At 45.5% G+C, this 23,915-nt stretch overlaps 1 protein-coding gene across 1 annotated transcript in view; it reads right to left on the bottom strand.

The window, feature by feature from the left end:
- The window catches only part of LOC149363345 (uncharacterized), a 41,348-nt gene extending 17,433 nt beyond the window's left edge, over positions 1-23,915 (bottom strand). Inside the window, exons 1-3 of the mRNA XM_089568469.1 lie at positions 23,910-23,915; positions 23,022-23,608; positions 1,141-1,787 (exon numbers count right to left, since the gene is read on the bottom strand). Of these exons, the coding sequence (XP_089424595.1) occupies positions 1,141-1,787; positions 23,022-23,608; positions 23,910-23,915 (1,240 nt within the window). The remainder of the gene's footprint in view (positions 1-1,140; positions 1,788-23,021; positions 23,609-23,909) is intronic.

Below are 23,915 nucleotides of genomic sequence, written 5' to 3'. Positions count from 1 at the left end.
GTACTAGAAATAGATTTTCAAGCCGATAACAATACAAAGATATACCGCAGGCTATGTGCTATCTTGATTGCCATTGGCGACGTAGCATGTCGTCAGCAAGAGCAACCATGTTTGTTTGCTGCTGAAAGGGAATGAGGGTAAGGTAGACCTGCATTGTTTTTGAAAGACACCGAAGGGTCGGTTAGTGGGTTTTGGATTTTGTGCCAGAAGTGTCCACACTGTCACGCGGCTCTTGGAGAGACGTTAAAGCGGAAGCTTGCGCGAGTTGGAACGAAATTTACCTGAATAACAGCGCGAACTTGGACGAGGACAGAAGAACCGGGTCAGGGGGTTGGCGAGCAGGACCTCCATCGTTAATCCCTCCCCATGTCAGGAACAGCCTTAAAGATCCAGGTTTTTCACCAGTTGCAAACAAGCCCCCTTTCATCGAAATTATCACCTGAGGAGAATTGAATCAGCAGCAAACCCAAATCACACCTAATAAAAAATAAACGAATAAGGACTGACTTTACAATAATAAATACGTTTATTCCCAATGAAGTATCATTCCATCGACGATGTAGAATCAGCGAAGGAATGTGGCAGTAATTTTGCTGAAGTTGATGACCTTGAAAATTGTTTCTGTAAAAAAACAAAAAAAAGGAAACGTTAGCACTGAAATGAAATATATCACGCAGACTTGTTTATCAATATATTGTGCTTCTCTTCTTCTTGGGCAGCGTGCTAACTTCAGAACGTCTGCTAATTTGAGGTGCACACTTGAATTATCTCTATACTTGTTATTCGCCTCCAGTGAAGCATCGTGAACATAAAAGACGTGCAGTAAGACATCCACATGGGCTTTCAAGAAATGACTGCCTAATGGCGTAGTGACTGCTACTGAAAAAGTGCTATGAATATGTGGCTTCAGAGGAGAAGAGCTGGCGCATTTTGCCTATTTCTGTAGCACTGTCTCCATGAACGACATCCCTGAGGAAACTATGATTGCCTCAGGAACATAAGTAGCCAATAACTTTGGAATTTCTGACAACAGGGTTAATCCCATATACCCATCTGAGCTGCAACGTCTGCTAACAGCGGAGACAGTCTCAATATATCATGCCCACACCTCAATACGAGAAAAAAAAGTTTTTCACTCACACTTCTTTCGGAGAAGAGCGCCGTAGTGGAATGGAGTGCCAAGGCCGTAGCCGTAGTTCAGGCCGTAGCCGAGCAGACCGTGGCCGTAGCCGTAGTGGCCAGCACCGTAGCCGAGGGTGCCAATACCGTAGCCGTAGACTGGAGCGGCGTGGTAGGCAGCGAGAGCTGGGGCAGCGTGGGCAACGGTGGCCACAGCTGGGGCGTGGTGGACGGTGGTGGTGGCAACAGCTGGGGCAGCGTGGACGGCGGCGATAGCTGGAGCGGCAGCGTAGGTGGCGACTGGAGCAGCGTGGGCCACGGTAGCGACAGCTGGAGCAGCGGCGTAGGTGGCGACTGGAGCGGCTTGGGCGATGGTGGCAACAGCTGGAGCAGCCTGGACGGCAGCGATAGCTGGAGCAGCGGCGTAGGTGGTGGCAACCCTGGTCACGGCTGGAGCAGCGGCAATGGTGGCAACTGGAGCAGCGTGGGCAACGGTGGCAATGGCTGGGGCAGCAGCGTAGGTGGCAACTGGAGCAGCGTGGGCCACAGTGGCGATGGCTGGAGCAGCAGCGTAGGTGGTGGCAACCTTAGTCACGGCTGGGGCAGCGGCGTAGGTAGCGATTGGGGCTGAGTGCGCCACGGTGGCGACAGCTGGGGCGGCAGCCAGGCCGGCGCCAAATCCGGCGGTGCCAACGAAGCCAGCGAAGGCGCTGGTGGCCAGAGCCAGGACAATGCAAGCGCGGATCTGAGAGGTAGGATAAAAAAGGGGGAATGTTTAGGGAGGGGAGCAGAACAACTTTACTGACACCCTTTTTTATTAGTTTTTATATACTTTGTTCATACTGGATGGGGATTACAAATATTTATGCTAAAGTCTGTAGTGAAGATAACCTACTTATAACCTTCACTTATAACCTGCATTTACAGAAATGCTTCAGGTGAGCATCATCAACAGAATTCTTTGGAATTAACTGATTTGAAATAACTAATTTTTGAAGCGTTATTCCGTCAGGAAGAAAAATCGAAGCTTTTTTTCAACGTTCATTTTGGCACGAATACGTTTTGACACTACTTGAGGGTTGTATGTTTGCCTTGGTGGCCACAGATCAAACAAGGAAGGGTACCTAGGATGTTTAATGGTTCCACATTTTCGTATATTGCTACGCCTCCTATGTGCAAGAGTCCTGCAGTGTATTGGAGCTGTGTTGTCTTGTTGTCACGGTCAGATTATATTGTGCATAAATACAGAGCAATAGAGATAACAAAACCATCAGATTCTAAGTGGCGCGCTTTCCGCTCTAAAAAAAGGCGTCTTACCATGGTGAATTCAGAGCTGCTGTTGGGGCCAACTGCTGGTGTCTGTGAGGCTCCAAGCGGCTTTTATACCTGCTCAGCCAGCCTTAAATTTATGCGTCGCATGCGCCCACATAACAAAGAGATATTGGAATGCTGCATAACCAGTAGCGTAGAGGTGAGCTGGCTTGTTCGCACATCAGACACGACAGGAAAGCTACGTTTCTCGAAGGTGAATAAGGCTACGCCTATTGGCCACGTCTAGATAAATTAGACGTGCTTCTGGTGCCTCAGTTATCAGTTGTCTGCGCAGTTCTGTAGAGACGGGTTCTTGTTACACGAATTCCGGCTTAGTACCAATGTTTTCTTCTATTCTATACAGGACTGAGAGAATAAAAAGAAAGTGAACTCGAGCAGAGCACGGACTTTAAAATGATTAGGCATTGCGTTAGTCTCCTACTCAACTTTGATTTCAGTTTCTTTACTGTTCTTTACGACGTATCTCGGTACAAGCCTTGAATTTTATTATCCTCTACTATGGCTCCGAATTAGACATTTCTAAATGTTAGAATTCGATTTGTCCAGATCAGGGAAATGCGCTATAAGGGTAATGAAATTCTCGTTACGTTTTAGAAAGAAGGTCGCTAAGTGAGTACCGAACCCCTAAAACCTTACTTTTGTCTGACTTAAGTGCTTTGGTATCATGTTGCTGCTTTTTTAGAATGACCGGTACCCTAAAGCAAATCTTTCAATAAGGTATTCTTTGTTGAGGATGAGGCTTTAAAGTTCTCAGATTGTTATCGGCTTCCTAAAAAAAAGCTCTTCACGCAGTCAGACATCCTTTCTACAATGCAGCGATAACCGTATCGTTTTAGTGTAAGTACTTGGCTTGTCGGTCTGAAGGGCTTTGTTGTAAAAGGTAAATTAATCGCCCAAAGCAAGGCTACGTTCTAAAATAATTCAGAATTCTATGCTAAAGTTAATCGAGCAGAACGGAATACATGATCAGTAACCTGAGCAAGACCCTTACGTGAGCATCACGAAGAGTTTATCATTTGAGAAATATTGCACTGATTACTTTTTCTAAATCCGTAAGAAGTAATAATCAACGATGTATAAGTGTACAGAACAACACTGGTCGAGGAATTCTTACAAGGTGCAAAACGAGGAGAATTGTTAACACCGGCAGTATTTCGCAAAGATGGGCGCAAAATGCTGCTTTATCAAAATGGCTCACAGCTCATATCTTTTGTACTCTGCCGTAGTTGCGTGCACTAGCGCCACGAGGTAAAATGAGTGGCGGTAATTCATGCCTACGGACGGATCACTTTGTCAGAAGCGTCTGCAAGTCCTCGGCAAAGTATTCTGTCCTGGTTAAGTCAAATTTTTATACTGATTCTTGCCTAGTATGCCACCGCTAAATGCCGCTTGTCTGTAGTTAATTAAGCAGCTCTAAAAAATTCTGAATTTTTGAAAAAATGAATAAAGCAGCGATAAAAAGTTGCTGCGAATTGCAACACATTCACGTTCGCTGATCCCTACTGCCTGTGGTGTCAGAAATTACGCCACTGAAATTTCCAAAATCTTTAGGAGCCACTCCCTGTCCAAAATATCTAGCCCTTATGATGGGCTCAGATGGGCTCACGAATCATAACATTGTGCTTCAGATGCCTTTTGCGCCGGATAGCTGCGGCTTCGCGGGCGCACACTTAATTCTTTCAATTATTAATCCAATTATTCATTCGATTAATTAATTAATATTACTTAATGGCGAAGAAGAATCTATGAGTAGTGCGGAGCGATATAATCACAAGAGAAGAAAACGCCGTGCGGAAGAAACGCCGGAACAGAAAGAAGAGCGGCTTGCTAAAAGAAGAGTGCAGTATACAGCCAAGAAGAAAGAGCGGAGCATTGTGGTGATTCGAGACGGTGACATCGTGGTTCAGCGACGTGAAGAACAAGAGATAAGAGTTGGCGAGTTCGAGTCTGCTACGCGTGAATTCGAGAAACGAAACTACCAGCAGAACCAAGCGCAGCCAGGTGTTATTGCTTTCGCAATCAGCCAGGCTTAACCAAGCTAAGCCTTCAGCCAATTTTTTTGTTATCCAGCCAATTAAGAGCGGAAAAAAGGCGGGATATCTTTTTATTGAAGCTCTATGACACTAGTTAAGATGTCACTCCTTTCTTCTTAATTTTTTACTTCTGCCTCCTTTGACATACCTCTCTAACACTAATTAGTAAGAATTATAATAAGGGTTCGGTATATCTTGGAAGAAAGAAGGTGCTTCATAGCAAAAAGTCTTGAGTGTCAGAAAAGACGACGAAGTGCAGTAGGAGTTAAACAAGACGGGCGCTTTATGTAGCGCTCAACCCTTTAATTCCGAGAAGCAATCAAAGATCAAGCTCCGTAATTCACCTTGAAGTTCCATATAGCTCCACGATTTTTCAAACTAAAAAGGAGTTTGTGACTTTCTTTTCTTTCAACTAAAGACAATTCTAAAAGCTTTATTCGCATACGGTGTTTCAGCAGTCACTGGGCGAAGAATCGTGCGATTGGATTATTGTACAGGAATTTATGCAGAGTTGCAATTACGGAATGTTACTTGTGCCAGTTTCTAAGCTTGTGTTCCCCAACACGTGGTTGCACGTTCCTGAATGAATACTCAGAATGACATGTTAGAGGACTTGTGCCCTTCACTACTGCTAAACCTCTCTGCCCTAGTACCGCTGTTATAGGTTGGGACCTTTGCGCTAATTGGGATTTTACTGCCTTCTCGCGCAGTTCTGCCCAACATTACCCACTTCGTGGGAATTACTCCACTCTTCCTCTATGCATCTCCATCGACGTTTTTTTCAGCATACGACCAAGTGCACTGATGCAGTCTCAAGGGCTTAGAGCAACCCATCTATTTCGCCTTTCGTATTTTTCCCCCGAAGAATGAAGCAATTATATGCATAATTCAATGGGTGCGTAGGTTCATAGATGACGAATAGCCGGCTTTATTCCAGCTGGCACCCTTAACCGTGATACACAGAAGACAAATGGAAGACGCCTCCTGAATGCTTATGCGACCAAGCTTTTCTTTTAAACGTAGGCTGCATAACACGGGCTAGCATGGCTCGAAAGAAATCATGAGGCATTCAGCCTAACCAAAATTCCGGCCTTACTTTTTCAGTGCAAGAAAATGAAGTAATCAAAAAGCGATGTGCAAAAATATTTCAACTGCAGCACTGGCTAAACTGATATATCGCATTTCTTATAACTTTGGGAATGGCACCCCTTAAATTCATTGAAAGAAAATATTTCGAAATTCTTGAACCGATTACAGCTTGCAAACGGCCCTTGCTAGCCCAAAGCAGGTATGCTTATCGTGAAGCATTAGGAGGCTTCCATTTCTTCATTCTCTGATATGACGACTATTCTAGTACTCTAATTGTGCGTTTAAATCACGATACACAAAAACTTCACTTGTTTTAAGTGTCTTCATTATCACCAGCCTAGCTACGTCCAACTAATGATAAAAGCTTGTCACATGCATCGTCATTTAACGCTTTACTGTGCCAGCCATTCTATCTGCACAAGCTTCCTGTTCCCATCTTCCCAAGTCATAATTTTATCAGCTCTTCATTTCATTTCTTCATTTCGTTTCATTTCTTTATTCCAGTTTTTCGCGCAATACAAAAAACTGAGGACGGCGAGAAAAAAGCAGTGTTCCACCACTGCTTGACAAGCCTCGCCACCCCTAAATGTTGGCAGCAGCAGCACATGATGCACGAAAAAAACAAAAAAACAAAAAATACACAGACATTGACTGACGTATGATCATTACGGGGTAAAAAATTGAAACAACACTCGGTAAAAAATAACTCGGCATGACAGCAACATATAGACAAACATAATGATGATACCCGTTGCTACTGTAGAAATAGACTACATTCTTATACTATTACAAACAGGATTTCGATCGTGGTGCTTTCCATAAAAAAAATAAAGCTTTAGTTAGCAGTGCTATTAGATATAGAGGTAGCGAATAGAAGACAGTGACATGGTACTAAGTTCATTAGACAAAGGTGTGTTTAGAAACCGAGGCAAGATAGACCCGAGCATCATGAAACCATGGTTGGTTCTGATTTGTGGGATTGCATACGAGCCACCGCTTCTAATGTCATAAGAAGAGCGGCGAGGTGTAAGTATGACAAGATTAGAAAAGTAGGTGTCATCTTCGGATATTGTTCGCCTATAAAAGCATGCAAACCTGTAATCAAACAAGTGTCTCACAGGCACAATCCTGTTCTCTCGAAAAATTGGGGTGATTGGTGAATCATAAGGTAAATTGGCAACAACACGAAGCATTCTTTTTTGGAAAATAGAAAGTTTGTTAATATTCGTCACAGTCGTGTTTCCCCACACAAGAAAACAGTAACTTAAAGACGAATAAAAAAACGCGTAATACAGATTCATCCTGACCTGCAAGGGTCAGGATTATTTTTAAGGCGATAGACAATTCCAATAGATCAAGAAAGGGAAAGAGAGATAGCTTCTACATTGGCATCCCATGTCATTGTCGATGTAAACAGAATGCCAAGAGATTTGAATCTATCCATGTATCTGATAGTATCGTAACCTAAATAAATCGGGGGAGGATTTAGCACGTGCTTTCCTTTGGGGTAGAAAAGTAACGCAGCAGTTTTTTTCTTATTTATCTTTATCTCTTGTAATGCAGTCGGCTACCCTAGGGGACAATCGCTTATCTGCTCTCTCGATAGCATGCGCTGCTTATGTCAATTTCTTTTCTTGCTATCAGCTAAAAACAACACTAGCTTAACACATTTGTTACCTAACCCGCTCTATTTTGTTCCTGTCCATTAACGCCACATATATTATTTTCCTGTGCGTAAATTGTAGCGCTATTGACAGTGTAATTTACAGCCTTTTCCCAGCATCCGGGCCTTCGCCCATACGTGAGCGCTGTCACGATTCGAGAATTTAACCTTTACTCCTCACGAAGACGGGCAAGCTGGTGTTCAAAGCCCGCAAGCAACTGTCGAATACAGCGCACACCATTCTTATTCTTCTAAAAACCTTACGTGTTCTTAATATATTGATAAAGAAATTGTTTGAATGCAGAAGTATCACGTCCCAGCAGGATTTTCGCATTTGGCTTCTCTGCTCCAGAGATGCACCAAGAGTACCGCTTGAAGCATACATCGCTAATTATCATACTACATACGATTCATTTCTGAATTAGCTGCTTGACATCATGTAATCACTATGTGGGAAGTTGTCATTTAATGCGTTCTGTCATATTCTGCTTCGGTTTAAGGAATTTAAACCAATTTTTTGGATAATTTTTTGCTCTTCTGCTGGCATTCACATCTAATTGTTGATTGTTTGGCATATATTCTTCCCGTACTGTTTTTACTCTACAACCCATGTTTAAGAACCGGAAACCAAACGAGGTCGCGAGTTTTACTTCCCCTTGGGATTAAGGAAATTAAATTTAGTGCTTGATAATTTTTTTAGCTTTCAGTCAAATACATCTAGTTGTTGACTATTCAGCATAAATTCTTCCCGTACTGTGTTTACTCCAGCTTCCGTGTTTGAGAAGAAAAGGAAACCGAACATGGCCGCTAGCTTCACTTGGAAGTATAATCGAAAATGTTTTCAGCAGCAAACGTGAAATGTCAGCAGTGGGCCCACTAATTGCATTAAACGATTGTTGAAGCAACTGCAAGATCTGTGACGTGAAAACGAGCAGGTTTCATTCCGTATTCATTGTGGTGCAACCTGAAGTAGTCTGAATCCTCTGAATCCTGTATTCACCAAAACTCTATAGCAGCAATGTCAGTTGTGCTCTGAACAAGGTCACAAGTCTGATGCTTATTCTGTAGGGTGAAATCTACATTGTAGCATGCGAACAGAATGCAATCTTTGCTTTCAAAGGAGATTAAAATCTCGCAATTTTCATAATTACTCCGCATTCCTCATTTTCATGCTGGCTATCACAGCGGGCTGCGACGATTGCACTCGTAAAGCTTCAGAAATTAACAAAATGCCTCACTTTAGTTATAGGAAAAATTAAAAAATGTACCACCTCTGATGACCGACTGCATCCGCCATGGTGGCTTAGCGGCTACACCGCTTGGCTAGTAAGTCCATGGACGCTGTACCGAAGGCCCAGTCACGGCGGTGTCTTTTCAGTGGAGGCGAATTACAAAAGCGCGCATGTGCAAGCTGTGCGATGTCATTGCACAGCAAGAAACCCGGCGTGGCTTAAAGTAATTCGGAGATCTCCACTATAGCGTGTTTTATCTCATGTGCAGCTTTGTTAATCCCCACCTACTATACCATGTGCAGCAAGCGTAGGTTCAATGATGAGTCTGCACGTTAAAGTGGTCATGACGCCATTTTTGGGACGCAAGCTGTTAATTTCATGTTTTTGGCTATGAACGTCGGGACAACCGGCCAAAACTTGAACTGAATTGCAGCAGTGAGACATTTGTTAGGGAATTTTTAAATGTCCTCCTGAACAGCATAGCAGTAAAGCAACACTGGTGCGCTCGGGGCCCACGATGACATAAGCGAATTGTCAGGCGCTTGCTCGCGACTGAATGACTGAGTGGGTCTTTGTTTCCGTGGCGCGGGGAGGGGGTGGTCATTTTTCGGGATAGGTGTGTGGAGGGGTGAAGGCAGAGGCGATGCGGGGTTGCTGTACTGCTGAGGAGCCCACTCTCGACGCCTTTTCTACCGAGCTTCTGCTGAGTTGCCAAGAAAAGCTAGAATAAAGAGGTAGCGCAAAAAAAAGACGAACACAGGAGGAAGCCACGGCAAGCACGAACGCGTTCGTGTTTGTCGAGTCTTCCTCCTTTCTTCGTCTTTTTTTTGTGCTTGCTTTTTATTCAAGTATATATCACCAACTAGCCCAGCAACAAGTTTCATTGAACCAAGAAAAGCTGTCCCCGAATATAGTGTTAGCCCGAACTCGTTGACTCGCCGCGATAATATTCATAAAGTCAGTATGCCGCATTGCCAGACAGCATGACATTTACACACATTCTTCGTTCGGAGAAGTAGCAACTGGAATAACTCACCTGCAGCCTGCACGCGCATAACGGCCCCAAAAAATTTCAAAACGCGATTACTAACATAATACAATACTGATTACCTCTCGTTATTTTGCGTTCATAAATTAATTCTTTGACGTTTCTTGTTTTCTTTATTTCTCCTTGAAGTATGAGCATTGTGTTCTTCTTATTCCTATTATTGTTTTCATACGCTATAACTTGTTCGACCCCAATCTGAAATGTATGTGCACATATAACTTAATGGTAAGCATAAATCAATAAAATATGCCCCGGCCGGGCTGGAGTTGGCGCGCGCTCAGCTCCACACCCGCAGTGCGCGAGCTTACTCAGTTTTGCAGCAGACGATAGCGTTGTCGTCTTATGGCGCCACTCAGGCTGCTTCAATATGGCCGTCGCTGCCAGGGAGAGACGCTTAGAACAGATAACTTCTCATTTCTAGCTCAAGTGCGTGGCTAGAGCACTACTTCTTTTTTAAGAACGCATATTAATGGCGCGGCTAGTAGCTGCAACGTAAAACAAAAATTTGTTGGCAGATTATGGACTATTGTTTTTAGGCTCGGGCTGAAACAATAAACTTACGCGATGTTCTTCAGGAAAATGTTCTTCATAGCAGCCTGGAAGAAATTGAACATCAAAGGAATGTTCTTCATAGTAGCCAGAATAAATTGAACAGCATGCGTGGTGGTTCGTCAGTAATCATTCAAGTTGTGAATTATTGCCTAAGAAACAATTTGAACAACTTAGCGCTATAAGCCAACAAAGCCGCACTGAGGTTGATGAGGTTGAGCCGCACTAACCGGATGAGGTTACGTCCAGCTAAGAAAATCTTATATCGTGCACGCGAGCCAATTTTTCCGGCAATATATGGCGATTCCTAAATTTCGAGATATAAAAAAGAAATGTTTACACATATTCGTGGGCCCATAAAACGGCGCTACTCTAAGCGCACGATGTGCCCTGTCGATGTTCTTGAGCAGAAAACTTCGGAAATTTTTTTTCAGAGACAAGAGATTTCGTTAATATGCGATGGTAAATTTCAGCCATTACCCATTCCGGCTTTTCTGAAGAAAGGTTCAGAAAGTGTGGACTGGTGATGCCGCAAAGGCAACATTTGATCGCGAGCTCAAAAATCTTATAGATTTCGTAACACATTTCGTTCTACTAATTTAGATATCCTTATATCTATTAAAGAGAAAGAGCGCATATTCGAGATAAGGACGGCTGAGTGATTTTTACAGGAGTAGTTTAGTTCACGGGGAGCGCTAACGTATATCTGTTGCAACTATATAATTGTTTTAGTTATTTGGAAGCAGTCAAATCAGCGTGCGTGAGCCAAAATGCGATATAAGCAGATACGACGCCGGAGTGTACTCAAACAGGACCATGGAGGTCGGTGCTCAAGAGTAAAGAATAGGGAATTAATCTCTGAAATCCTTAATAAACGCTTCCAATGAATTCACTCCCGCCAGGTATTTCATTTATTTTTCCCTTAAAGGCCCGAAGGCATTACATAAGGGCATCACATGTTCAGTGATCCCATTTTAGAAACGAACTTTGCGCTGCTGCCAAACATGACGCAATGTATTCATACGCATTACTTTTAACCAGGCTAACGGATAAGGAGATGTTCGCTAAGGCAGCCGGACGTCGGTGGAGCCTACATTTCTTAGCGACGGTCTTGTAACACAGCATTCGGGGTGTTCTGGGATCGATCCCTGGTACCTCTGTGTTCTCACCGTTCTCTAATGAATTCATTATTTACCCCGGCCTGGTGCTCGGTTTTTCTTGTGTGAAACGCTAGGGAAATTGGTTTAGACAAAAACGTCCTCTCAAGTGCTTCACTTCAAGCTGGACTATAGTGCACGCGTACAGCCCCGTCTATTTTTTTAGAAATAACGTTACCGCTCGTGGGTTACGGAGGCAGATTACCTTTGTAGCGTAAGCAACACTACTCTAGGTGCGAGTGATTTCGCGGACCCCCTGAGAGCCCCAACTGCGCATGCGCGAAGAGGGAGTGTGAGACAGCTACTGCGAATTCCCTTCCCTCAAATACAATTTCAATTTTCTTCATTACGGTCCTCTTTCTCTTTCTTCTTTCACTCCCACTTCCTCCCTTGATTTAAGGTGCGGTTCAGTGTACACCGATGTGACAGAGAATTACTGCGCCATTTCCGTTCCTCAAAAAGCGTTTCGTTCAAAGGGCAAGACATCGCGCCGAACTAGTGGTACCGTTCCGTGGGCTCCCTGGCCGCGCTACAACACGCTGTCGCGTTCCACTCCTAAAGGCAAAGCTGAAGCGTCATTAATTTGTAGTTAATTATCATTTAGTCATTACTCAGTAATTAGCCAAAATTAGTCATTTGTGATTACTTAGTAATTAGTACTTAATTATGTATGACGCCATCCAGTGGTGACATCACCAGTGCCACAGAGGCAGTCAGAGTGGTGCGGAAAACGCTTTCGCCTCTACGCACTTTCGGCAGTGAAAGCGCCCCCTCAGATGCCGCCGCCCTTGCGATTGCCGCGCCGTTGCTTCCGTAACTCTACTCGGGATGGCCATTGGTCAAACCACAGCCATTCTTTTTTTGTTTTGAACGAATCCTCATCTCACGTGTTCTGTGCACGTAAGTAAAAATGTACGTAAATAACACGTGTATACGATAACTGCAAGATGAGAGAAGCGACGGGGGTGGTGTCTCCTCCTTCCTTCCTTCCTTCCTTCCTTCCTTCTTTCTTTCTTTCTTTCTTTCTTTCTTTCTTTCTTTCTTTCTTTCTTTCTTTCTTTCTTTCTTTCTTTCTTTCTTTCTTTGTTTCTTTCTCTCTCTCTCTCTTTCTTTCTTTCTTTCTTTCTCTCTTTCTTTCTTTCTTTCTTTCTTTCTGTCTTGCTATCTTTCTTTCATTCTTTCTTTCTTTCATTCTTTCTTCCTGTCTTTCTTCCTTTCTTCCTTTCTTTCTTTCTTTCTTTCTTTCTTTCCTTCATTCTCGTTTTTTTTCCTTCTTTCTCGTTTTCTTTCTTCCTGTCTATCGTTCTTTCCTTCTTTCTGCCTTCTTTTCTTTCTTTCCTTCTTTCTTTCATTCCTTCTATATTTTTTCTTTATTTTCCTTCCTTCATTTTTTGCTCTCTTTCTTTCCTTTTTCTTCCTTTATTTACCCTTTCCTGTCCTCTTTCCTCTGACAGGTTTTCTGTCAGTATCCGTGACATCATAAGACAGTATGTCGTGACTTCATCGTTTCGTCGAAAAACAGTTTTGGTTTAGATTTCCCTGTTTCTATCTTTTTTTATTACTTTATCTGGTATTAAAAAAGGACGGTTCTTTGTACCGCACCAAGAAAACGCTTTGTATTTATGTTTATTTGTCGGCTTCTACTACATAAAGCTGGAGCGAAAGCTGAAGGCTGCAATGGCTGCCAATGAATGTGATGCGATTAACACTGAAAGTGTTCGAAAATGCAACGAGAGTTTGCATTTAAGGCTCATGCCAACTGCGCAAATTTTTCCTTCGCCAGCAGATGAAGGTTGCCCTTTTCACATACGAGCTACTACTTTTCGAAAGCACTCACCGCTTATTCAGGAGTACTTTCATACTACAACAAACGTTGCAAGAGAACGCGGTCCACTAAGGCTCCGACTGCAAAAGTCACGTATTCCACGCAGTGGACAGTTTAGATACTTTGCCGTCTGTTAGCTTGAAAAGGTGGCAGGAGAAACGGGTGCACTGAAAGATGCGAAGCGAAAATGAGCGACCACGAGTATTGTAGAGCAGGCATTGTGCATCTTACACTGCTGAGGAGGATGCGGACTGAGCTTTTGTTTATTAAAGCATTTTTTTTTCTACTCTTCTCTAAAATGTGCACTAGCAGCTAATTTGCAGTAACGTTCACGTTCATCCTTCATATTCATTGACAGTAATAGACATTTGTCGTCTAATCCGCTGGCACCGATCATTGAGTAGGATGCTAAAACAGTCGTCATCAAGACCGGTGCTGTACCTCACGTTTCACGATATCTTTTTGTTCTCCGAAAGCGACAGAAATGAATGCAGAATTACACCCGAAGCTGACCCGAAAGGCCCTGAAAAACCGGCTCCGCAATAGGGAGTCCGCTTTGCTGTGCTGCAAGCAAGAAAAATGGGATGCCCTCAGAGGCAACTAAAGAAAGCGGTCGTCCTAATAATGCGGGCATGTCTTCTTTCTTCTCCAGGTGTCGGGCGCTGAATCGAGAGGTAATACTGGATACCCTGGAAAACTTCAAGCGCATAATAAGCAGTGCAGCAGGGGAAAAAAATGTAGCCTTAATTTTTTTTAGTGCACGATTTTATTCAGTGCAGGCGAAAAAATGGTATAAAATGCAGAACCGTGTAAGAGTCTAGATGTTCTAAATCAATATTTCGTGGTCGTACTTGGGTGCTGGAGTAAGTTATTCAAATTAAAAAAGACAGCGGCGGTTTCACCTTCAATCTCGCAGTCGCGGCTTGTGGAGTTAGCTCCACAACCAACCAGGTAAACTGGCATAACAAACCAGGTAAACTGGCATAAAGCTCCTTAAAGAATGCATTAGTTTTCGTTGATATAAGCTCTATTGATACCGCTGTTCTAACTACGACAAATATGGTGGCAGTAAACACTAGAGCGTGTTCGCACTATGAAAGTGAAGGTGTAAATTTTTCAGTTTACTTGAAAAATTAGTGCGCAATTTCTGGAGGTCATGTCTACTAAAATAAAGTGCTTTAGCAGTGTACGTTCCTGCAAAAATAAATCAATCAAAAATTTAACATGGAGATTAGAGGAGCTAGGCATGGATGCACTTTTAAGTTAGTTATAATCATGGTACGCTAAAAATCTCGGTTCTCTTAAAAGAAGATAACGGGAAAAGTAAGCGACGCCAGACTGATAGGTTAGTATCCCGGAGCAGCAAACATGCCATTCTCTTTAGAACACTACGTTGATAAGAGAGAATACTGTGTAATGATTGCCTATTGGATTCCGGTAACATTGCTTTTCTTGCTAATTGCACAGCAATTTGTAAGTATTGTCGAAACGAGGAAAGCAGCGCGGTGATCGTTATTGAAAATGCTGGGTCCATCCCTTGGCATTTTCACTACTGAAAGAGCGAGACTGTGGCCAGCGTGAAGCCGTCGTACAGAGCAAATGCGGAACCAGAACTTCCTAGGGGCTTTAAAGCGCGTTGGGCTTGTTTGGTCGGCCCGAACAAGCGCTTTCGTTCTTGCCCCAACCTTCAAAGTGGCTGCTTATCATGTGCAGGCTGATGGGGGTCTCCAGTTACAATTTGTCTCTCTTAGTGCGAAAGCACTTCTTCAGGAGCTCCAACCGGCTCATTAACTTCGTGTGCAGCTTGAACCATCTCGCGCTGCGCATTGCACAACGAAGTCTTTCGCGAACAAACAAGACCATGCAAAGCACGGATTGATGGAAAGCTAGCCGGTTCCGATAAACATATCTGAGGAGCAGTTGCGCTGACTAGGCCGCATTTATGCAGAACGAGGAAGAAGATGGCGTCAACGTAAGCTTATATAGATCCAACAAACGTGGCGAAACGCAATGAAAAACTTGCGAATGAGAGCCGTCAGGCTGTGTTAGCGGCCGAAACACCGGGACAGCGAGCCGTTCGCTTTGAGTAACAGTGGATCATAAAACGGCGAAGGAACGAGTTACTGCGTCAACAGAACCACCAACGTCTCACCTCGGAGCGGAACGAACGACAGGTACACTCTCAAATGCTAGCTCAAAATTTTAGAAAGTGTTCGTGCAAAATTCGTTCGGCTATCCGTGCCAGTAAATTCGAGCTTTAAGCTATGTTGTGCAGAAACACGGCACTAAAGCAATACACGTTGGCGTTGAAAAGAATGCTGCAGAAATGTCGCATTGGAGCAATAGGCCAACGGCATAGCTTGAGTAAATGAGCTTTCGGGATGCAAAATTTTAAGACAAATATAACTGGCACCCTGTGTCAGTGGACATCAACCAGATCTGGCGCGGGCGTCCACTCCTTCCCGAGTGGAAAACGTCACTTGTGGCGTTTATCCCTGAAACAGATAAGGCCGTGAATACAGACAACCTGAGGCCCATATCATTGACCTCATGTGCGGGCAAGCTTATGGAGACGATGGTATGGGATCGCTTCTCTCCATACCGGGAGAGTAAGGGCTTCTTTGCAGTCACCATGTTCGGGTTTCGCCCCACATGTCTGCACAGATGTCCTCCTCCAGCTGCACAGGGATGTAATACGACCCACAACTATGCAACACAATGACAAAGCCATCCTCGCCCTTGATCTGAAAGGGGCTTTCGACAATGCTAAACACGGAAGCATCTTGACCAACTTGAGTTCTACCGATTGTGGGGCTGGGGCCTACGCGTATGTAAGAGATTTCTTGACTAATCGCCGGACCTTTCTTCGGATTGAGGGCGAGGAATACGGCCCTTACATGATCGGACACGGGGTACCCCTCAGGAAGCGGTGTTATCACCGCTCCTGTTCAACATAGCTATGATGCTCCTCCTAAGCCAACTGGACCGGGTGGAAGGCATTCAACACGCGTTATATGCAGATGACATCACAATTTGGACCACTGAGGGGATCCTTGGGGACATGGAGGACCGCCTTCAGCAGGCCGCTTCCATAGTCGGTGGGTATGCTATTGACTGTGGGCTCCAATGTGCTCCAGCGAAATCAGAGCTTCTGAATGTCAGAGCGAACCTAAAGGATAGGACAGCAATACACATCTCTCTGTCAAGAGGTTCTGTTAGAGAGGTGGAGGAGCTCCGTATTCTGGGCCTTGTCATTCACCACAGACTCAGACCGGACACCACCATTGTGAAACTCAAGGGAGTAGGCGAACAAGTGGGGCGCATGATCCGCCGCGTTTCCAACAAGCGGAGCGGTCTTCGGGGCAGGGACGCGCTTCGGCTAGTCTATGTCTTCGTGACTAGCCGGATCCTCTATGCCTCGCCATATCTCCGCACTACGAAGCAAGACGAGGCGCGAATAGACGCCATCATCCGCAAGGCAGCTAAGAGAGCCCTTGATCTCCCGGTGGCTACCTCTAATGCCAAACTTAAGGCGTTGGGGGTGCTAAACTCCTACCAGGAGTGGCGGGAGGCCCACCTCGTGAGCCAATACACGCGGCTCATGCAGACGGCCCCCGGGCACCGCCTGCTAAACCGCTTACACATCCAACACGGCTACGCTCCAGAGGAGGCGGAGCGTATCCCAGTACTGTGGCGCCATATGCTCTGGGTATCCCCGCTCCTCCGTAACATGGACACCGACATGCACGAAAACAGACGACAAGTGCGGGCTCTGGCTCCTGAGAGACAACACGGCTCCCGACCCGGTGTATATTATGTAGACGTAGCAGGGCCATCGCCCACGAGATTTTACACGGCCGCTGTCGTTCACCAGGATATGCCCGTTGATGAACTTTCCATTCCAGCCCCGAATTCAATGCGAGCCGAGGAAGTAGAGAGAGCGCTTGCTGCCGCCCACGTCAATTCGAGAATCATCATCACGGACTCCAGAAAAGCATGTGATCATTACTTGGCAGGGCAGATCTCCCCCTTAGCTGCTTTTATTCTAAGACGGACTGCCACTGATCCAACACCGAAAAGAGTCATTTGGGCTCCTGGCCACCAGGGCTCACGAGATAATGAGGCCGCTGACGCGGCTTCCCGAGCGCTTACTCACCGAGCTCCGCATCCCAGCTCTTCTGGCTCGGAGACTAACCAGTCGCTGCTGCGATTCAGGGATATAATAACGCATTAATTATGGCGACAACCACCGCCTTTTCCCGGCCCCTGCAGAGGGGCTGAGTAAGATGAAGGAGCGAACCTTAAGACGCCTGCAGACAGGTACTCTACCCTGTCCTGCAATCATAAAACATTACGATCCTAACACGGATGGGCGATGCCCACACTGTGGGAAGACCTGTGATATCCTCCACATGGTGTGGGCATGTACTCAAAATCCCCACCTCCCCCCTTCCCCTACCCCTTCCAGAGAGACATGGAAGACTGCCCTCCTCAACTGCTCCTCGCTTGAGTCCCAAAGGGCTCTGGTGAAACTGGCGAGAGACGGGGCCTCGTCATGCGGTGTCCCGGACTAGGGACGCCGATCATGTAGCGGGGCCATTCTGTGGCTCCCAAACTCTATTTCACCATATATAAGTTTTCACCACCACCACCACCGGCATTGATTGAGTAAATGATCTTTCACGATGAAAAATTTTAAGATAAATATAACTGGCACCCTGTGTCAGTGGACACCTGAACTGCGCTTTCAGGTGCATGGCGGTGGTGTCTACCTGCAGAAAACAGCGCTTTCGCAGAAATATTTTGTTCTCAGCAATAATATATCGCCCAAGGATTTTTTTTCGCAATGTCCACACAGTTTCCAAGGTTGAAGAAATAACTCTATTAATCGGAGTCTCCGAAATTGGGACAGGGCGGGGCTGGATAGGCGGCAGCTGCCCAAAAGATGCTTAGCTACCTTTTTCCTGAGGTGCGATGTTGTCGTGACAGCGCTCACCATTCCCGCAGCATTGAAAATTATTGGTCGCTAGACGGTCACTAATGGTATGATCATTTCTGTGCACAAGTACATTACCAGATGTAAACCAGCCTTCCACGTTGCAAAAACATGCGCGTTGTCAAGTAAGTACTGGCAGACGCTCAAAGCTGTTTCGACCTTGATCGCATAACGCTATTCTTTTAACAAAACTCTGAAGCAGATGGCAAGCAGGAAGAAAATGAGTGCAAACGTGAAACGCGTGTAGCGACACCTTTGCGTCTAGAAGAGGACTGAACAATGCAACATTTTCTTTTTCCCACGCCGTTACAATGGGCGCCGAACGATACGAAACATAACTGAGATTCATTACTTAGGCCACACCGCACACTAATTTGAGAATATTAGAATGTGAGCGGTGATGTGAGCGATAAATATGGTGGCTTACGGTGGCCCAGGCAACCATCCTAGAATAAGTAACCTAGATGGGCAACATAGGCCACATGACTTTGTAGAGTAATCACAGTCTACCCACAAGATTGTGAGCAAACTAACTACCCTGGGAGGTGGCAGTTAAATTAATGGTTTATCGCGAGAGGTTGCTCTGGAAGAGCAACTTGGGTCGCACAAAACCCACCGGTGGCAGCACATGCCAGTGCAAGGTACTGGTGCATCACTCAACCGCTGCACCAATGCTAAATGAGTGGTGTGAAGTCTCCAAGGTACATATGAATGTTAAGATGACAATGATTCATTCTGCACATATGGGCATTAGCTCTACAACATTAACGCGCATATACTTACTGCGGAGCTTAAGTGTCCCCTCTAATTTTTCTTTCCATATCTTGCTACGCTGTCCTAAAGTGTAACCCTTTTCGTTAGCCTTCTCGTTACTACCCCATAGGAAAGTACTGGGAAGATTCAGCTGTTATATACTTTTCTCTTGACTTATATTGCTAAACCTCCATTCATTGCTATGTATATCGCCCTGAGTATTTTCTCCATCTGCCCCCAGTTTGCTTCTGATGTCCTCCTCTCCTAGTTCCACATGCAGTACATGAACAACCTATCCTGGCTGAACCGCCCCATATGTCTTTTATGTTTAGTGGGCCACACGTCAAGAGACAAGAGGGGAAAAGATTAGGGCGGAAAACAAGTGGGTGATATAGATATCTTAGCTGAAATCAACCCGAAGTTGTGGGCAAGGCCAGCCCTTATACGCATTATACGAGGCACGAACATTCCTTTTGTTTACCGGTGGCGCTTTTAGCTCTTGTAAACTCATGACTCGCCAGTGTATCCGTGTACCCGAAATTGTCAATGAAACTTCCGACTTCGCAAGACGGTCATGTCAAGTCGCGTGATGGACTCGCCAGCGTATCCGCCCGGCAAGTCGCGTCAGCCTAGCGCGGCAAGTCGCATCTCCTCCTATTCAATATACATTCGTTCTCCTATATATACTCCTGTGTGAGCAGTTCAAGTGGGGCCAGTGGGTGGTGCCACTCGTACACAGATTGTGGACCACCTGATTGGCGCAGAACATCCGGAGCACACCAAACAATTCATCGCGTTACGGAGCATAAAATTACTAGGCGAATCTAAGCGTAGCTTATCATAGGGACTCAAACCGACGACTTTTCGTTCCCCATACAGTGAGGTTTTGAAAAATCGAAACGTCCATTACGGCCCAACTAATTGACGTAGCACATCCGAAGTGGTGTCAAACGGTTTGCCTTCTTGCCTTGGCATATGACGAAAAATTTCTAGCCGGCATAACGATGGCCATTTAATTAATAAATAACTGTGCCATGGTGCAGTATGCCGTAATTCGAAATTGGTTATAACGAGCATAATAGCAAACAAATGCACACAATGAAGAATCAGAAGCTTTCCAGAACGCTCAGCTCAGCAATGCTCCCACGATGAAGTTGGCCGCATACCGTCTACTAGTGTCCGTGGTTTCTTCGACCGAAACCCAAATATAGTTGTCCCAATTTCAGCTCTGACTATGGCGAAAGTATCCTCGTAGCACTCTTGCACGTATCTCTTACGAAGCGTTGAATCGTCTGGAACATGTTGCTTAGTGTGCTTTTCTAGAAAGCTTCGTAGATCACTGTTCGTTAGTTTCCACAGCGGGGTATCTGCCGCCAAAAATACTTGACACAACTCATTGGCAAACGACGATTCCTTTGCTGTCGAACTATCGGTGAAAGCCTCTGCCAGTAGGAGCTGCGATGTCCCCTCTTTCCATCGCATCAGGTTTGCAGTATGCTTGTTGGTAGCGACGTGTTGCGCTATATGGCATCGCTTCTCACTTGATACTGAACTTTCACACGCTTTGCAGAAAAGCACAGTTCCATCTGTTGAAAAAACATCTCCAAACTGCGAAACCCACTGCCTGCAACGAGTGCCTCTCGATGCCTTTTCTTTCGGCATGTTAATACGAAATAAAATGGGGAGCGCTGACGAAGCAAAGGTTGTGAGCCCGCTCAAATCAGTGTCGCGTGTTCTCTAAGCGGCAGCCAAAGTGTGGCCATTCCCTGTGGAGGGGTAGGCGGCTGAGAGTCGACCGAGTGACCAGCGAGCACTGAGCACGCGATTGTGAATCTTGAGCGCGTTGAGGCGGCGTTCCGCGGCTGGACGGAGCGCGTTGAGACGATCTTTGGCTGAACGGCTCCAGTTCGGGTGTTTGGGCTCCAGTTTGCACTCAAGCAGATATTATAACCTCTTTTGTTGCGCCAGTTACACTTGGAGAAAAATGTTTGGCGACACCCACGCTTTTTGTGCTTGCATAAGCGCACACCTTTCGCCGTTTCACCACACTTACATATCTCAAAATTTAAAAACTGCACCGAGGACCGAAATGCCGGATTTAGGCATTTATAGCCAACAATTGCGGTTAACTAGGTAGTATTTCCTAAAGAATAACAAAAAGGCAGGGAAGTACAAAAATCCCCCGTTCAGGCATTTATTGGCACGTTTAGGTAAAAGCGTAAAGTTCCAGGCCCTACTAATATACCGTCAATGGCACATCACCTTATCACTTCCTTGAAAATGTAACAATTCTTCGTTTTGATATGGGATCAACTCGAGGTTGTCACACGCTTGAAGATACCTTGTCGGAGTGCTGAACGCTTAAGGAAACAATTGCACGTCGTGTGTACTTCGCTGTTCACAGGAAAGACAGCGCCACCTTTGTTACCTTCGTCAGTGTGAGTGTCCTTTCTTTAATTTGAGGCCACCATATTAATTTTCTTTTATTTATTACTCGTAAACCATGGCTTCCGAAAGACATTGACGACACTGTATCTGCCAGTTTGCAATCCATGTCCTTGAGTGGCGATTGGCTACCGCGCAGGTCGGAGCAAGCACGTACTTGAAAACGCGAAATCATAGTACATTGTAGGCCATTTAGGACATGCGAGTAATTGCTGGCGTTCGTTGTAATGGACAATGTTTTCAGGTCATTTCAAAGAGAAGTAATTTTGTCTGCCGTAATAGTTGGAGTTGGTGCTACGATTGAGGACGGAATACAGTACTTATGCTCCTTTAATCCTACACGAACCGTTGCAATGTTGCAGTAAGCAAGGGCCCTCACTCTCAGAGTGCACGCCTTATTTTTATTTTAAAATTGAGTATAAGACTTATGCCGACTCTTAGTGACTGCGCTGCACTTTATTTTGAGAAATATCACGCCACTTGTTTCGGGCAGATTCTCATTACGATGAGAGTGGACGACTTAGTTTATACGTGCATAAAGCGTCGATTCAATCTTACACTACCAAAGTAGCCACAGCTCATGAAATATACACGATCATAAATATTTTTTCCAACCGATAATCTTAATACAGAGATATTCCGTGGGCTATGCGGTATCTTGATGGCCATTGGCGATGTAGCATGTCGTCAGCCAGAGCAACCGCGTTTATTTTGCGGCTCAAAGAAATTAAGGGTCAAGTAGGCCTGCATTATTTTGTAAAACACAGAAGGGTCGGGAAATGGTTCTTGGATTGTGTGCCAGAAGTGGTCACACAGTCACGCGGCTATTGGAGAAAGCCGGTTAAGGGGGCTGGCGAGCAGGACCTCCATCGTTATTGCCTCCCAATTTCAGGAAGAGAATTAAAGGTCCAAATTTTTCTCCACTTCGAAGCAAGCCCCTCTCATCAAAACTATGACCGTACGAGAATTGAATCAGCTGCAAAACCAACTCACACCTAATAATAAATGGACGAATAAGCATTGATTTTACAATAATAAATACGTTTATTCCCAATGAAGTATCATTCCATCGACGATGTAGAATCAGCGAAGGAATGTGGCAGTAATTTTGCTGAAGTTGATGACCTTGAAAATTGTTTCTGTAAAAAAAAGAGAAAAGGAAACGTTAGCGCTGAAATGAAATATTTCACGCATACAATTGTTTAAAATATATCTTCCTCCTCTTTTTCTTGGGCAGCGCGCAGAAGTTAAAAACATCTCATAATTGAATTATCTCTGTACTCGTTATTCGCCTCCAGTGAAGCATCGTGAAAATAAAAGCCGCGCAGTAAAACAGCCACATGTGCTTTCAAGAGACAAGTGCCTAATGGCGTAATGACTGCTACTGAAAACGTGTTATGAATAAGTGGCTCAAGAGAAGCGCTGGCGTATTTTGCTGTTTCTGTAGCACTGTCTGCTTGAACGACATCCCTGAGGAAACTATGATTGCCTCAGGAATATATGTAACCAGTAACTCTGCAATTTCTGACAACAGGGTTAATCCCATATGACCCACCTGAGTTGCAACGTATGCTAACAGTGAAGACAGTCTCAATATATCATGCCCACACCCAAATACGAGAAAAAAAAAGTTTTCCACTCACACTTCTTGCGGAGAAGAGCGCCGTAGTGGAATGGAGTGCCAAGACCGTAGCCGTAGTTCAGGCCGTAGCCGAGGAGACCGTGGCCGTAGCCGTAGTGGCCAGCACCGTAGCCGAGGGTGCCAATACCGTAGCCGTAGACTGGAGCGGCGTGGTAGGCAGCAAGAGCTGGGGCAGCGTGGGCAACGGTGGCCACAGCTGGGGCGTGGTGGACGGTGGTGGTGGCAACAGCTGGGGCAGCGTGGATGGCAGCAACAGCTGGAGCGGCAGCGTAGGTGGCGACTGGAGCGGCGTGGGCGACGGTAGCGATAGCTGGAGCAGCGGCGTAGGTGGCGATTGGAGCGGCGTGGGCGACGGTGGCAACAGCTGGAGCAGCCTGGACGGCAGCGATAGCTGGAGCAGCGGCGTAGGTGGTGGCAACCCTGGTCACGGCTGGAGCAGCGGCAATGGTGGCAACTGGAGCAGCGTGGGCAACGGTGGCAACGGCTGGGGCAGCAGCGTAGGCGGCAACTGGAGCAGCGTGGGCAACAGTGGCGATGGCTGGAGCAGCAGCGTAGGTGGTGGCAACCTTAGTCACAGCTGGGGCAGCGGCGTAGGTAGCGATTGGGGCAGCGTGGGCGACGGTGGCCACGGCTGGGGCGGCAGCCAGGCCGGCGCCGAATCCGGCGGTGCCAACGAAGCCAGCGAAGGCGCTGGTGGCCAGGGCCAGGACGATGCAGGCGCGGATCTGAGAGGTAGAACGAAAATGGGGGAATGTTTAGGGAGGGGTGCAGAACAACTTCACTAACACCCTTTTTTATTAATTATCATACACTTGTTCCTACTGGATGGGAATTACGAAGTAGTAATGTAGTATTATAGTAAAGTCTGTAGTGAAGATTATATTTCTCCTTCACTTATAATCTACATATACAGAAATGCATCAAATGAGCATCAGCAACGGAATTCGTTCGAATTAACTTATCTGAAGTAACAAATTTTTGGTGAGTTTTTCTTTCAGGAAGAAAAATGGAAGCTTTTTCACTAACGTTCAT

This window comes from Amblyomma mixtum, chromosome 2 (genome assembly GCF_055824585.1).
Source record: "Amblyomma mixtum isolate Tamu chromosome 2, ASM5582458v1, whole genome shotgun sequence".
NCBI classification, from domain to species: Eukaryota; Metazoa; Arthropoda; class Arachnida; order Ixodida; family Ixodidae; genus Amblyomma; species Amblyomma mixtum.
The sequence above is the reverse complement of the archived record's forward strand: the minus strand, read 5'-3'. Positions and strand labels throughout refer to the sequence as shown.